Source organism: Erpetoichthys calabaricus, chromosome 2 (assembly GCF_900747795.2).
Source record: "Erpetoichthys calabaricus chromosome 2, fErpCal1.3, whole genome shotgun sequence".
In the NCBI taxonomy this organism is placed as follows: Eukaryota; Metazoa; Chordata; class Cladistia; order Polypteriformes; family Polypteridae; genus Erpetoichthys; species Erpetoichthys calabaricus.
The window spans coordinates 92209631-92226855 of record NC_041395.2 but is presented as its reverse complement, the minus strand read 5'-3'; the positions used below and the strand labels follow the sequence as shown (position 1 = coordinate 92226855).

The 17225-nt window shown below is 35.5% G+C and overlaps 1 protein-coding gene across 1 annotated transcript in view; it reads right to left on the bottom strand.

The window, feature by feature from the left end:
• LOC114646119 (DENN domain-containing protein 4B-like) overlaps positions 1 to 17225 on the bottom strand; it is a 155186-nt gene that overhangs the window by 56803 nt on the left and 81158 nt on the right. Inside the window, exons 9-11 of the mRNA XM_028794114.2 lie at positions 14970 to 15114; positions 14248 to 14423; positions 4786 to 4883 (exon numbers count right to left, since the gene is read on the bottom strand). Of these exons, the coding sequence (XP_028649947.1) occupies positions 4786 to 4883; positions 14248 to 14423; positions 14970 to 15114 (419 nt within the window). The remainder of the gene's footprint in view (positions 1 to 4785; positions 4884 to 14247; positions 14424 to 14969; positions 15115 to 17225) is intronic.

Below are 17225 nucleotides of genomic sequence, written 5' to 3'. Positions count from 1 at the left end.
ACCCCTTTAAATATGGATACATTTTTACGTGGAAAAGATTCGTCTTCACGTACAGATGATGAAGAACCCAGCACAAGTGTTGCAAAAAAAAAACAACAAAATTGTGAAAAGGAAGTACAACGACGACTACATTCGATATGGATTCTCGTGGTGTGGTGACGAAACGGCTGCAAAGCCACAATGCATCATTTGCGGCGATCAGCTATCAAACGAGGCAATGGCACCCAGTAAACTAAATCGCCATCTAAATTCAAACCATCCCAGTTACGCCAAAAAAGTCAAACAACTCTTGTGTTAATTAAAAATGATAAGCGGTCATGCTTAAAAGATCTTGACCAAGAACTTCGGGTTGCGCTGTCAAATATTGAGCCGAATATAAAACTTTTGTGTTCATTGAAACAAGCTAAGGTATCACATTAATCAGTCATTATGTTATAATTATTAAGATTGCATAAAAGTAAATATAGTATAGTTTTTTATGTATGTATACTTATAATAAATGTATACATATAATAAAAAATGAAAAATTATTGTAAAATTCGTGTATTAAATTAATATCTATATATCAGTGGCGTAGCTGGAGTTCATGTTGTCCAGGGGGGTGAAAAATTTGACACCCCAACGCTGAAAGAAAATTTTTTTTGCGCCTCCTCAAGGAACAAAAAAAAAAAGGAAAGTACCGTAGTTTGGACGCCCCTAAATAGCTGGAGCTCGGAGCGGACCAAGCCCAACCCCCCCCCCCCCCCCCCCCCCCTAGCTACGGCACTGCTATATATTTTGGCTTTTGATGTGCCGCGGAATTCTAGGAAGAACTTTGGTGTGTCGTAGGTGAGAAAAGGTTGCGGAGCACTGGATTAGTACATAGCTGTATACAAGCACTTGACTTATTGTTCATACTAGGTATGCTCATGTTGCTCTCATGTTCGTTGAATTTGATGCTGGCAATGATGAATGTGGAGCTAGCAGCACAATCTTTTAATGAGCACTGTACTGATATTTTGGACAGGGTTGCACCTATTAAAGTTTGACAGCATTCTGTTGTTTATTCAGCCCCTTGGATAAATGACTATCTGCAGTCTCAGATGGTCCTGTCAGAAAGCTGAGTGCTTATGGAAATTTACTAATCTGGAGGTTCATCGCTCTTATCTAAAGGAATTGCTCATCTCTTTTAACTTTATGATTAGGGATGCCAGAATTGCTTTTTTTCCAACCTTATTTTTGACTAATAGGTGAAACCCTAAAGTTTTATTTGACACTATTTATAATATTGTTTCACTGGTTCCAACTAATATGCAGGTAGTTTCGAACAATGACTGTGATAACCTACTTTCGCATTTTGTTAGTAGGATTAATGATGTTAAGGCTAACTTACTTCCATCTCCTTCGTCTTTCACTCACACTTCTTTATTTTCTGAGTCTTTTAATGTTTTTCGTTGGTTTTACTTTCTGATCTTTCTGCCTTGATCAGTAAAATAAAACCCTCATAATGTCCTTCTGATTCGTTGCCTACATCACTGCTGTTACAAGCTTTTGACTGTATAGGTCCACATGTGTTGAACATTATAAATTGTTCTTTGCAGTCTAGTATTGTTCAATCACACTTTAAGCATGCTGTAACTCAGCAGCTGTTGAACAAACCAATAGTGGATCCTTCTATATTGGATAATTATAGGCCTATCTTCAACATGCCCTTCATTGCTAAAATTTTAGAAGAAGGTTGTTGAACTTCAGCTTGGTGCCTTTTTTGAGGAACAGCAGCTCCTTGATCCATTTCAATCTGGTTTTCTGAAACAGCATCAGTGTGGGGGTCTTTGGTTCTGTATTGGACTGGTTCTCCTCATATCTAACTAAATGGAATTTCTCAGTTGGTGTTGCAGACATTACATTTGTTATTGCTTCTCTGACTCGTGGAGTACCACAGGGTTCTGTCCTAGAACAGGTACTGTTTTCCTTATACATTCTTCCTTTGTCTCAGATTATAAATTCTTTTAAATGCCATCTCACATCACCTTTATGCAGATGATATATAACATTATATCTCATATAAAATGGCCTCTGTTCCCGTAGTTGCCAAGTCAAATTTATGTAATCTGGGGATTATTTTTCATCAGTCTTTAATCCTAGATTCACATGTAAAGCATGTTAGCCACTCTTGTTTCTTTCATTTAAAAAAATTTTTCTAAATTGAGGACTGTAGTCTCAAGACCAGAATTCGAGATGCTTGTACATGATTTTATCTTTTCACGTCTTGACTACTGTAATGCCCTGTCTACTGGTCTGAATAAATTCTCAATTTCTTGGCTACAGTTAGTCCAAAATGCAGCTTCTAGGCTTTTAACTCGATCTAGTTGGAGGGCACATATTAGTCCCATTTAGAATGCACTGAACAGGCCTCCAGATTATTACAGAATGAATTTTAAAATGTTGCTGCTTACCTAGAGAGCTCTTTGCAGACAAGCCCCTGGGTATATCACTAGCCTCCTGCACTGCCATACAGCCTGTTGAGCACTTAGGTTGGGGCAACAGGGCGTCTTAGTCATACCCAGCTAAGCTATGTGGGGACTGTACTTTTCAGTCTGTTGCATCAAGGCTTTGGAATGGCCTTCTGTTAGGGTTGCACATAGCTGAGTCAGTTGAATCTTTTAGTAAACAACTTAAGACATTTATGTTTAAGCAGGCTTTTTGAACATAGCTTAGTAGTCTCTGCTTGCACTTTTAGTTTTGTTCTTGTTATTTTATCTCTTCCTTTTTAATTTTCTTGTTTTGTTATGTTTAGATGGCACTTTTATGTGTTTTATTATTTTACAGCACTTTGTGAAGTCATGTCTGTGAAAGGCACTTTATAAATACATTTTACTTACTTACTTGATAATATTCATATTCATATAAAAATAAAATGTTAAGTTAATAAACAAATACATGACAATTAGATGTTTAGTTAAATAAATAAATGATAATTATCCAATAACACTTTATTAGTCTTTAGCTTCAAAAATAAAATATGAGCATACTATTGGTTTGTGTAGCCATTTCAAATAACCTAAAATTAAAAACAAATTCCAAATTTTTAAAATACACTTAACAGTCAAAATCTAAAAAAAAAACAAATGACAACAAACCTCTCCTCCCATATGACAATTGTGTTTGTTTATTAGGCAAGACATTTATTTGCTCATTTTTATACCATTAAAAACGATAAATGAAAAATGTTGGTTTAAATTTTTTTTGTAACTTTTCTGATTTATTAATTACTTTTATGAAGAACTCAGAGCTCCCCTTGTATATGAAAATGTGCTGTACAAATAAATATTGTTACATGATACTGACTCAGCTTAAGTATGCAACTTTGAAGTTATGCCCACTTAAAAATGTTCTTATTTAGAAAAAAAAGAAATACTTCTGTTCTTCTAGGCAACCACCTTGGTTCTCCAATCATGACGCACAACTGGAAACACTCACTTACTAGCTTTTTAATCACACTTGAACAAATCTGTAAAGTATAGTCTGGCAATGAACGCAAAAGTTTTTCTTTTCATGAAATTTTCTGATAATTTAGAGCAACAGTGATATAGCAGAGAGACCTTGAACAAGAATAATGTAAAAAAGCAAAATGAATTAGAGAATAATAAATTACTAAATTCCACAAGATTTTTCACATTAATTAAATTAACAGTTTACCTAATAAACAGATCATGAAATTCTGGCTGATGTATTAACACAATTTTAATATTTTATACTACTGCCATCTAGGTGCTTGTCAACTAGTGGTAGCTGTCAGCCACCAGCCAATACAATTTCTTAAACTGGTATACACTTAAAGGATTACACATTGGTGGCAGACTTGTAAATGGCATGTCCATATACCTGATACCCAAAAGAATATTTTACTAACATTAAAACTCTGTATCAGATCAGGGAAGGTTGGGTGCTACTGCCTAAAACAGGCTATACACAGGCCAGGAGCGTCTATAGTTCCAAGTGATGGAAATTATGGCCAGTGACTACCACAGCCTAGTAGCTCTGGGATTTTGAAGGGCATTCCAAACACTTTACGTACCCAGGAACAGATAGCTGCACACTTTCAGTGGACTACTGGGATGCAATGGGTTGAAGCATCAATTGTATTAACCCCAATATATGTGAGGAATATCTAGGAGCCATGAGGGCATATTAGTCAGTGTGTCTTGTGAACTGGGCAAGTATGTATGTCAAGTTGGAATGCATTTTTGCATTGTGTGTGGTACTTCATGCATTTTCTTATGTACATTTGTTTCATTGTTTCAATTAACTGGAAATGAGAAACTAAAACACACAAATAAAAAAGTCAATTTCACTGTTTGATACATGCAGATAAAAATACTTCTCAAAATCTTGTTGCTGGGCATCAACAGACATTCGGTGAAGCTGGCTACTCAAGTACAGCCCTATTCTTATGCTTGGTAACAGATTATTTCATTATAGTACTGCTGTTTTTTTCAGTTACCAAAGGTCCTATGGCCATAGCATTCTGACCAATCAAGTTTTTTATTTCTTCAACCCAGCAGTTGATGTGGAATAAGACATGATCATAATAAATAATTTAAAATGTTTTTACTAAACACAGAATAGCTGTAATCTGTTTTTCCGACTATATATAAACAATCAAATACAGTATTCTCAGTCATACAGTACAGTTACACTGTGCAATATGTTCTTTTAGGATATCAGGAAGTGATGTTGCTTAGTTACATTAATAGTCCCTATTTTAAAATGTTGCCAAAGTCCAAAAAAAAAAAATTAACTTACTTTTCTCCAGCTGTTGATGGAGATTACTTAGTGTCTGGATGAGAGCTTTGCAAGGTTTACGTGGCAACAGTCGCCAAGATAATATCTTCTTTTCTTCACTTCTCAACATGGAAAGAATATTTTTTGTTATTGCTGATAACAAAAATTGAACGTTTTTCATATTTCTGACATGTCCCTATAGTATAGCAAGCAGTCTTGTTAACTACATAGTACATCTAATTTAATACATTTGTAGTAACATTATGTTGTTCATATATAAAAAAAGAAGATATACACTGTAAGTATAGGCTATTCAAGCTGACATTGTTTGTCTCATTACACCAAACTATTCAAATCTACTCCAGAGTGAAGACTTACTGGACTACCTTATCCTGATGCCCAGGCTAAATTGCCCTCCATAGCCTAGTCAATTTGGCACCCTCTTCATTCCCCGTTTCTAACTGCCTCTCTCACCACTTAACCACCTAATAGCTAATGTGTGGTGAGCGCACTGGTTAAAAAATGGCTTCCGTTGCATCATCCAGGTGGATGCTACATACTGTATATAAAGAATTATTATTACTATTATTATTTATTCTTGGTCAATTACATCCAATCAACATTTCTGAATATTTGTGTGAAAAATACTTTATTATACGCACAAAATCTATTTTAATTATCAGCAAACTATAGCTTTGATGTTAAGGCTATAACATAGTATTTTACATCAACTAATTTATTTCCATCAATTATAAATGCATATTGTCAGGATGTCCTTTCATTTTGGTTCTTTCAGTCTTTCCCTCTTAATTCTTACTCTACAACTCTGGGATGAATCTGTTAGCTTTTTTCTGAAAGTTCTCAGATTCAGAACTGCATACAAGAGATAGCTAATTAAGAATAAATACTATTGTACTATAGACTTGAAGTAACATAATTATGGTCTAAATATTCATGAACAGATTAAAATGAACATGTCTTATAATAAAGATATTCAGTGAGCGGCTAGGGCATAAGGCAGGAAACAAAAGGGAACCAGACCAGTGCAGGGCTTACTCATGCATAACTACACTTGCACTGGGCCAATTTGGAATAATCAGTCAACCTAATCAGCACATTTTTAGGGCCAATTTGGAATAATCAGTCAACCTAATCAGCACATTTTTAGGGTTGGGGAGAAAAGCCCATGCAGAACAAGAGTTTCCAGAATGTTATATTACTTTTAAGATATGATGATGTATTCACAGGTTGCCTTGTACTTTTGACATAATATTTGTATGTCTGCACTTAATATTAAAGATGGACTGTCCTGATGAAGTATAAAACAAGGATTATATTCACATTCAATATTTATAATTAATATTCATATTCACCAGTATTTTGGCTGACAAGCAGAAACACAATGATAATTTTTACTTTTTACTAGGGGGCTCTGCTCTGCTCTTTGAATTGTTGTTATTTCATTAGTTTCACTTTTATTTCAGAACTTATGTAAAAATGATATTTGGAATCTTTCGAGTCCCAATATGCTGACTCTTTTAAATGAGGTCAGTGAGACATGTGTTTAATGACTTTGTACCATAATTCAGGATAGGTTTCTCTGTTTGGAATTTCAGCACAGACAAAGCGATCTGCATCATCAGCAGTTAATCATTTTTTTTTGCAAAGTAACCAATAAATGCATGTGAGGTAAACTCCGTTTTTGAAATTCTCTGACTTAAACTTCAAAGCCTTACAATATTTACATACTTCTGACATATCACCTGTGTCCATATATTCGATCTCTATTTGCCTTTTAGTAATTTCACCGAGTAATAATTTCTCTTTTCTTGCACTAATGCGATGTTTACTTTCTTTGTTTTGACACTGTCGTTTTCTTCTGCTTTCCTATTCTGTATCTTGCTCTGCATGTGTTTCGCGTCTATGTTTTTTGAGTCTTTTGAATTCCAGTTTTCATTATCTCTAACCTGCTCTGCGTGTGTTTGGCCCTTTTGTTTTGTAACCTCTTTATGACGTTTTACTTTGTTTTCTACTCTGTCTTTTATTTCTGACCTCACTTTGTCCTGCTTTTTTTCAATGACACCTAGTCCGTGGTGATTATTTTCCCTTTTTCGAGTAATAATTTGTTTGTTTGTGCTACTGCAGTGATCTTTACTTTCTTTTTATTATACTTTCCAATTTTCCTACTTTCATATTCTTTAACTTTCTCCACATTTGGTAATTTTTTTTTTGAGACTTTCGAATTACATTGCTTTCATAATCTGCTCTGCATGTGTATAGCGCCAACGTCTGTGAATGTGTTTATGAAGTTCTACTTTGTCTTTTACTCTGTCTTTTAATATTGAGCCTGATTGGACGTGCTTTGTTTCAATTCCACTTGTTACGGGCTGATAATGACTTTTCTTATTTTCTGAATTTGCACCTAGATTATTTTTGCTTTTTTCTCTCTCCAACGCTTTTAAGTCTCTTTTCTCCACGCTGCTTTCTTCTTCGCTTAGTCGTCAGCGTTTCATTTATAACGTATTGTTCTTATACGCTTTATATGCGCTAAGACCCTGGATCTGTGCGTGCTCAAATCCTTCACATGACTGAATGTTTTGCTGCCCTGTTGTCTTATTTGATATTGATTGTAAGTAGGGCCTGTCTTGCAAGAATCTCATGTTCTACATCATCGCGATACGGTCCTGGGTCAATCTCTTGGCACAATGTCTCATGTTTAAGGTCCTCGCGGGTCTTTTAACTGTCTTCTGTGATCTTAACGTGAAGATCACATCTCGATGCCCTACTGTTTCTCTCCAGGATTTTTTTTTATAATAGAGAGATATTTAAGATATTGGGAGCAAATACAGCACACACTGACCTACTGTGTCAGCAATGGGGAAAGCAGAAAGAGACGTACAATTTATACAAAAAATAAACATCTTCTTATATGTAGGTTTGGCAATAAAAGAGATTTTCTATAATTTCAACTTTATCTCTAATTGCGTTTATAAACTTGCCTTCTAGTCGGTGTTCATCCAACATTGAGTCATAACAAGACAATACTCTCACTGTAAAATTTTGTACATTACAGACAGTAGCTGGATCAGTACAAGAATCTGAGTCACCACAAAAAATATGAAGCTACAAACTAATGTTACCTGCTGATAGCTTAGATTTTATTCTGTTTTTGATCTTCAGAAACACTTTTAAAGGTAGAGAGGCCTAGAAAAGTTCCATGACAACAGCATACAAAAATGTTCCTCAGCAAATCAGAAAATAAAACTAGCTGGACAAAGTATAAGAAAAATTCATCAATTGTAAACAGATTTAACAACTTAAAACAAAGATTTTTTCATGGAAAAAACATAGCTAATATTAACAAAATGGAAGCTGATTAAATAATTGAATCAAATGGATCATCAAGAAGTAGACCGCGATCAAATAGATTGGAGGTACTCAGAAGACTATTCATTTCTGAGTGTCCCTATTTTCCAAACAAATTTTACTTGGCTTTTCAGCATTTGGTCCACAAATGATGATCTTTAGCAATCACCATTTCAAAACAACCTGCCCACCAAAAATTGGTAGTGAACAGCTTGCTTCACATTTCCTTATTTTATATTTTGAAGTAGTTTTGACTGGGCCAGATAGGATGGATTATACAGAACCTACTGGAAAGGCAACAATAATGAGAAAAGGGTCCTGAGGAAATGCAGCTGTGGGTGGTCCAAAGTGCCAATTCATAGGAGACTGCAAATTCATGAATCTGAAAGTTAAGTACTTCAGCAATTTCCATGTCTGTTGTATAACATTGGAGGCAAAAACTGGCTGGCATCAGCTTGAGATAGGAACAGTAACGAAGTGCTCAATCACTGCTACCATGTTCACAGCAGACTTTGAAGTAATCCTAATTCGCAAATGGTAAAGGGAGTCAGATCTCAAACAGGACCATCACTTGTCAGCCTTGTGGAGCAATATGGATGATGTTACCATACCACCCTACTCCATGCAGCAGCAGCATATATAGCCTGGCTTGCGAAAAGGCTTGATGAACTCCTTATTTGGGACAGCATGAAAATAAAACCATCTAAGTCTCGCAGCCTATCAATTCAAAAAGAAATCAGGAATGATCACATCTTTTACTCTGTCAGCAGAGAAGAAGTTTCTTTGCTGGTAGAGAAACCAAGGAAGACTTCATTCAGCCAATCTGTAAGACAAAAGGCATGGCTGCTGTTATGAATCTTTTCAGTGACGGAGTGGACGGAATCAACAGAAATAAACTCCCAGGGATGCTCAAGGTCTAGTGTTACCAGTTCATCTTATGCCCGCAGCTGATTCGACCCTTGAAATTGTGTGTGATTACTTTATCTGCAGTAGTAAAGATGGACGTAAAAGCCAACAGCTTTATTCACAAGTGGCTAGGTCTTCACCATTGTCTCTACAACACAGCCCTGTTCGGCAAGAACTTACTCCAACTGCTACTGAAGTCAATTAATTTTGAGCTATAGGACTCTTTTGACAAATCAACGCTAAACACCAAGACCCAAGTGGAAGGCAGAGCAAGCAGTCAGACAGGCCATCAACTGACTGCAACATACTGAGATCAACAGACACAGCCGGAGAATGAGGGGTTTGAGTTGGGATCTACTACTAAGATGTGGTCCAAATCCTCAATAAAGGAGATGAAAGAGCTGGTGATCTCTGAAGTGGTTAAAATTTAAGAGGAGAAGTATAACCTGAGAACCATGACCCAAGGGAAGCAAGGGAGAAGGACAACCTTGCAGGTTGTAACCAGCAGAGCCAATAACCTGGGCTGACACATGGAACACACCTCAAGCCAGACATTAAGCTTTCTCATTAGGTCCATTTATGACATTCTCCCAAGCCTCAGCAACCTCCAGTACGAGGTTACAGTACGGCCTAGAGTCAGCTTGCCAGTCTGTGATGTACCAAACCCAAACTTGCAGCTCCAGGAAGACGAGGTCAGTCCTGGTACCGAGAGATGAGTGGAGCATTAAAGTGTTCCTCGAGTCTCAGCTGAAGTTCCTGACTGAGATTACCATAATCTTCTTGTGCAAATACATCATCCTGTGGTTCATCTCTGTGAAGACAGAGGTAATAATAGAGCTTACGGTTCCATAGAAGGAAGGAATGGAGGTGGCTTTTAAAAGAAAGAAGGATAGATACATGGAGCGGATAGCAAAATTCAGGTAAGCAGAGTAGAATGCAACCATCTATCATGTTGAAGCAGTTGCAGAGGCTTCATTGGAATCTCAAACCAGCGTTTCTGAAATGCCTGAGAGTTAATGGATTAAGATAAAGGAAGGCATTCAGGGAAACAGAGCTTCTGGTTCTGGCTAAGACAGAAGAATAAGGTATAGGAAAAACAAGGGTCCTAGGGTCAGCTGCACTGGAATGGTAAGGAGACATCCCTGCTACTGCTCCTCCACCTCAAGATATCCCGGAAATAAATAAGCAAAAGATTCAACTTTGCCCTTTGGCACCATCAGAGATGCATGAGGCAGGAATGCCCAGCAAGATGCTGATATTTATGTTTATATCCTGGCTATTGATTGCTTTTCATAAATCATTTAACTCCATTTAAAAAGCCCTACTATACAGTTTTTTTCTAGCTTTTACAATTTGCTGTTCAACACATAATCTGATACAGTGATGTTTTAGGACACTTGTCCTCCTTGAATAATACATGAATTAACCTATCCTTTTTTGATTCTGCTAATTCAATTCGGAAGTGAAAAGGAACAAAAACAACTGGAGTTTGTGTCACTGCTCAAGTCACGGTGTCAGAGCTCACTAAATATTGCACATTATGCACATACTAAAGCATAAAATGTTTTTTTTTTTGCTGTACTAGTATCTCTCCAATAATTAAGGGAACACTAAACTTATTAATTTTATGAACTACAAAAAAGTCAGCAATCTAACAAATACACTATGTACTCTTTAGGAAAACCCAAGTTGTATCTTATAATGTAAGAGATGCATACCTTCACTACTACAGGGAAGCATTTTCAGAGTTAATATTATTTTGCTCAAATGAAACAGAAATCAACACTTCCAGATAATGGATGGAAGGAGGAGACCAAAACAATATTATGTCTCTTTCTATCACCCTGTACAGTATTTAATATGCTTAAAGAAACATTTAGTATTTTTATATATTTATTTTAGATGTCAGATGGATAAAATGGTAATCAAATATAATGTAATTATAGTATATGTGAATTTCCTTTGTGCAATTTTCATTCTCTAAGTCAAATCTGTTCTGTGTCATTTAATACCAAGATTCATCCATATATCTTTCTAACCCACTTATCAAAGGCTGGGCTGTGGGGCTGCTAGAACTCCCCCATCTTCATACGGCCTTAGGCAAGAACAACACCTAAGATAGATCATCAATCCAGCACAAGACAACACACATGCTGGAACCCCCAGGACACAAACCTAATCTTTTTATGCAGACATAAAGCAACAAACAAATAATTTATAAACCTGTTAAGAAAATGTGTTGGTATATTAATTTAGATATAAGAAGCTCATGTAATTGTTGGACTACATGCCATGGGATATTCTTAAACTACTGGAACACCTTGTGCATTTCTAGTCAAGTTGTATAAAAAAAAAAAAAAAAACAACTGCTCCTTGAGAAGATTCAGAGAAGACTACAGGTATACACTATGAGTTTAACCAAATGGAGATTAACCAAATTAAGATTACTACAGTGGATTCAATCATTCTTCAACAAGAACGCTTGGGTACAGATGGAAGTCATTAAGGGTACCCTTTGCACAAATTTAGAAGGTTTCTTTTCACTCAGAAAGCTACTGATATGTGGATTAGGTTACCAGGTAAAAAAAAATGATACTTTGTAAAAGTTGGGTAAAAGGTATTGACAAGCTTTGCTAGGTTAAAATAGCAAAATATTCCCTATGTCATAATACTAACTAACGTATTAAAGATCTTTTTGTTTTTTGACAAGACATGCACCAAAGTTGTCAGTTCCTAGTTTTAATATGCATACATGTAGTACATACAATCTCTAACCTGCTTAATCTAGTCCATGGTCTCAGGGAAATGGAGCACATCTCAACAGCAATGGGCATAATTCAGTAAACAGCTCCTGACAAGTCACCAGTTTGTTGCAGTCCGATTGTATATTTTTACTTTCTCGTATACAAAGTATAGGGAAAGTATTGTAATTGTCCAAAGATTCGAAGTCGAGATTTTGACGAATCTCAAAGTTTTAGACCTCCCTGACTTTCTTGTATACAAAGTATAGGGAAAGTATTAAAATCCCCCAAAAAGTCCACTTTGAGATTTTGATGAACCTTGATATTTTAGACCTCCTGGAGTTCAAAAATAAAATTTTTGGAATTATGTCTGTGTGTCTGTCTGTGTGTGTGCGTATGTAAGCACGATAACTTGAGTATGCTTTCACTTAGGTCAACCAAATTTTGCATACAAGTATTAGGTACAAAATGTAGATTTCTATCAACTTTTGGGCTACTTCTGTTAACCGGAAGTAGTACTTTACCTTTTATTCATGCAGCTGCAGAGTCTGATTTATTCAACTTTACTTTTATAATAATTGTTCAATATATTATTAATTTGATTTGTTGTTGATGGTTCTTTAATGTACATAATATAAAAATATAATTATTGTCTTATAATATCCATCCCTATATCTGAGAATACAAGAAAGTCTAGGGGAGACCACTCCCAATTTTTTTCTTCAATTGTTCTTTAACCATAAATCTGTTAAACACTAATATTTAAAATTTGGAACAAATTATTAACTTTCATAATTTTTTTTATTTGTGAATTTCTAACATAATTAATGGTATGCTGTTTTATGTTACTAATAAGCAGTATGTTTTTTTTGGATACCCAAGTACAACACATGGAATTGTTATCACGGGGCAAAACAAGACAGTGCAAATAAACACTGATATAAACTTCATGCATCGGTGAACTTCTGTTGTGTCAGTGCGTGCAAAATAATGTTATCAAGGAGAATAATAATAATAATTCATTACATTTATATAGCACTTTTCTCAGTACACAAAGTGCTATCCACACAGGGAGGAACCAGGAAGCGAACCCACAATCTTCCACAGTCTCCTTACTGCAAAGCAGCAGCACTACCACTGCGCCACTGAAGTGAAGCACATACTTCATGTGGAGAGATAATCATGATGCTGCTGATTTGCAGGTAATATGAACTCAAGATAGCAAAGTTTTTAAGAACATCTTTAATTTCAACTTTTACATGTGGCTGTCAACATTGTGATCTCAAAACAAAAAAAAAACATATCTCTCTATTATACAAGGAAATCCTGGGATGAGACTTTCTCTGAGATAATTTCAACTCCCGCGAGAGATAATTTCAGATCCCGCGAGAGATAATTTCAGATCCCACGAGACAAGACTTTTTGCCAAGAGATTTTGACAAGTCCCGCCAACCTCTCAAACATTTACAACCACAGCTACAGTCCAATCACTTCTCATTCGTGTGAATGCTATGGTCATACATAGCTCCTGCGCTCTCAGCTCCAAGCAGGGTCAGAAATAAAAGACAAAGAGTAGAAGACAAAGTAGAACGTCATAAAGAGGTTCAAAAACATTGGCGCGATACACATGTAGAGCAGGATAGAGATTATAAAAGTACTAAAATTTGAAAGTCTCAGAAAACTGATAAAGATGGCATTAGTGCTAACAAATGGAAATTATTACTCAGTGAAATTACGGAACAGTGAAGAGAGATCAAATATATGGACATAGGTGATAAGACAGAAGTATGTAGATATTGTTTGGCTTTAAACTTTAAATCGGAGACTTGTAGATCATCTAATTTGTGTTGCCATCAAGGAAAAGTAGCGTTTCTTCCCAATGAAGAGGCGTATCCACGAGAATTAAAAGATTTGTTGTTTGGTGAAAGTGAAATCCACATACAAGAGTGGCAGAGACGCGATGTGGCTGGTGTGTAGTGGAGAGCAGGGGGTTAAAGCCCCCTACTAGTCATAATAAAAATATTTTGAAAGCATGGAATGGTAATTTTTATGGAGTGCTGGAATTAAGATATATCTTCTATAATGTTTAAGATACAAATATTTATACAGTAAGTCAGTCAGACTTGGGTTTATGGGATTGTGCAAATTTTTAGTCACCCACTACATTACCAATGTATTTTTCAGTTTTTCAGAAAATGTGGTGAATTATTGGAATTACATTGTGCATATAAATCCAGGAAAGTATTACGCATTCAATTCAATGATAATAAATAGACAAAAACTAAAGGTAATGCAGTGAGAAAATCAAAATGAATTTGAAATATTTTCATAGATTACAGGGTTACATTTGTAGAAAATACAGATGTCACAGATGAAATCTACATTGATGTTACATCTAATAATATCAACAAAAAGTCTAATTTAACATTGATGGAATCACAACAAAATACATTAATGGAAAGTAACTCACTAGAAGATAGTATTGGTGTCCAGATCAATGCAGATGACATCATGAGGAGGGTCATAGAGATCAAAATAGCTAGAGTGGACACCAACAATGAAAGGCATTGGTGCACACAGTACATCAACCAAATTCAGTGGACAGAGGGGGATATAGGGGCATTGCCAGCGGAGTGGGAACGTCATCTAGACAAAGGAAAGACAATACAAATTAATTTTAAATTAACCAATAATGTGTTATTTACTATTTCAAATAATAACAAAATCAACTGTGGTGCACATTCTAAACTATAGAAAATGAGGCTTTAGATTTAATAAATTGAAAGTGAAGTTTTACTATTGGCAAGCAATTTAATAAATTTTAAGTTTTTTTTTGACAGTGAAATGTAATTTTAGAATTGGTCATTAAGGAAATTACTCATAGGGCTCATTGACATGGGTTCAAATTCATGCCTAGATGTACAATTTGGAGGTGGAAAAATGGAGAAGGACTACATTCAGAATGTGGTCTATTTACTCATGCTGAATTAATGATCTTTTTTAGATTATGCTAAGGTTGTACATATGCAATCCATCTCATGTTCACAATACAGTGTGGCATAGTTAAGAGGTCATCCAGAAACCTGCTAAATGTAAGTTGGGAAGAGCTGACCTATGCCCTAACAGAAACAATTGTTAGACCAGGCATAGTATGTTTGCTGTAAAAAGTAAAAATACAGATATACCACTCACAGATACAAGGGCTTCGCTCACACTGGTTAAGACATCTGGACGCAGTGAATGGATCAACAGCTTATGCTCAATTAGAACTGCCATAAGGAGGGTAGCAGCATTCTCTGGGCCCAGGTTCTGTATGAGTTTCAAAAAACTTGCTCCACTATAGGAGATGGAGAGACAAAATTGACAAAAGAAGTCAACTATAATCATCTGATAAGTATATACACTGTATTTGTACTAACCGAGACCTGCTATCAGTTATGTGTACAAAAGTTAATAAAACACCACAGTAATAAAATAAATCAAACTAAGAAAATGCACAATAATGAAATTATGGACAATAAGACAGCTATGGACAATGTGTTAAAAAATATCAAATAAAGAACATGTGACAATGTTGATCCTATGACAATAAATGATTAATAGATTGCAACTTGATGAGGAAAAAACATTCAAAAATGAAACAAATGCAAAACACCCCAGGGGCCTCATTTATAAAACCATGGTACAAACACATTTAATCTTAAATTCCATGGATCTTACATGAAAATCAACACTGGCATTCAAAATATGACTGTTCAAATCCATTTAAATAAAAACATGCAACACAAAATGTGTTCTGTTTATACTCACGGTTTCTGTCTCATTATTTTAAATATCACACATTATATATACAGTATATAAAATGTATGTGTGTATGAAATCTTTGAACATTAAGGAACCATGGTAATATATACTGAATGTGTATGAAATCTTTTAAAGATTAAGCAACCATGGCAGCATTTGTTTTATTAGAGAGTTAAAGTACATTTTCTAAGGTAAGCTAGAATTTTTCACTAATGATGAGCGACTTGTTAGCCAACTTATACACCTCTTCAAGCAGCTGCTCACCACTCATAACACCTCTGCAATGTGTAACCATGCTATTTCTAGTGGAAATGAAAGATCTCTCAGTGCTTGGGGGTTTCTTACAAAAGGGACCTTTCAGAGAGATTGCAAATGTGCCAAGAAAGTCTCAGCCTACTCTTTGTCAATCTTGTAGGATTCAGTACAATCTAAAATATTTCTATTGGTCTCTTTCTCTGTCAACAGAACCTCTTTGTAAGTTGAAAATATATTTCTCTTTTTGCTCAGAACTTGTTACTTAATGATAGAGTTAGTTATACAGGATTTCTTGCAGTCTATATGGCATTATATCCTACCACATATGCATATCTGAGACTTTAGCCTGAATGTAGATGAAGCAATCATTCATTGGCAGTAATTACAACATGATTTTTTTGTCTTAAACAGGTAATGAGTGGGAAGGATTTAGGAACATTATTTGTGCGTATGGACATTTGAAAAATCATTCATAAAAACTTTTAAAAACAATCATACATTTAGATTTAGTATTATTCTACCATTTTTAATAAATTAGGCTCCAGGGGCCTCATGCATAACACCGTGCGTAGAATTCACACTAAAACATGGCGTACAGACAAAGGCAGAAATGTGTGTACACACAAAAAAATCCAGATGCATAAATCTGTATGTTTGCCAACTTACACATTCTTCCACTCCATAAATCTTGGTCAGCATGAAAAGTAATGTACATGCACGTGCCTGCTGCCCCACCCCAACTCTTCCCAGAATTACGCCTCTTTGAATATGCAAACCAATATAAATAGCCCTTACGCTCAGCGTTCTGTGAAAAGGCAAAGGCAAAAGCATGGGGGAAAATAGAAGAATTTCAGTGAATACCAAGTGGAGACAAAGAAAAACGTTCTATTTGTTGGTTTAAACAGTAGTATAAACAACAAAAGGAAGTTGATTGAGTGACATAGTGTGTCGGAGAAACTCGAAAGCTCAAGTTCACAAAGTCGCACAGTGCCCAAAATAAAAAAAGAAGTTGTCAGATATCAAAGTCACCGTGAAAAGAAGAGTCGTAGCCCACCGTCTGAGTGTCATATGGAAGCTTATTAGGGTACAGAGAAAAGAAAAAAAAATAGAGACACAGTGGGGGAAAAAGCTCGAAATGTTAACTTTAATCTCGAAATTTCCACTTTAATCACATAGTTTATTTTATCAATAAAGTAGAATGTCATAAACTTCATCTTAAAATCATTTAGTTATGATGGTATTTGTGAAACTAGTAAATTAAAGTAGCACATTAAATGCTTTGTTTTGTATGTGCTCTTCTATGTGCTCGATGTGTGTGAATCACTACGTGCTTCTTAAACGGGCTTTCTCTTTCTCTGACAGGACACAGAATTCATTACATTCGTGATA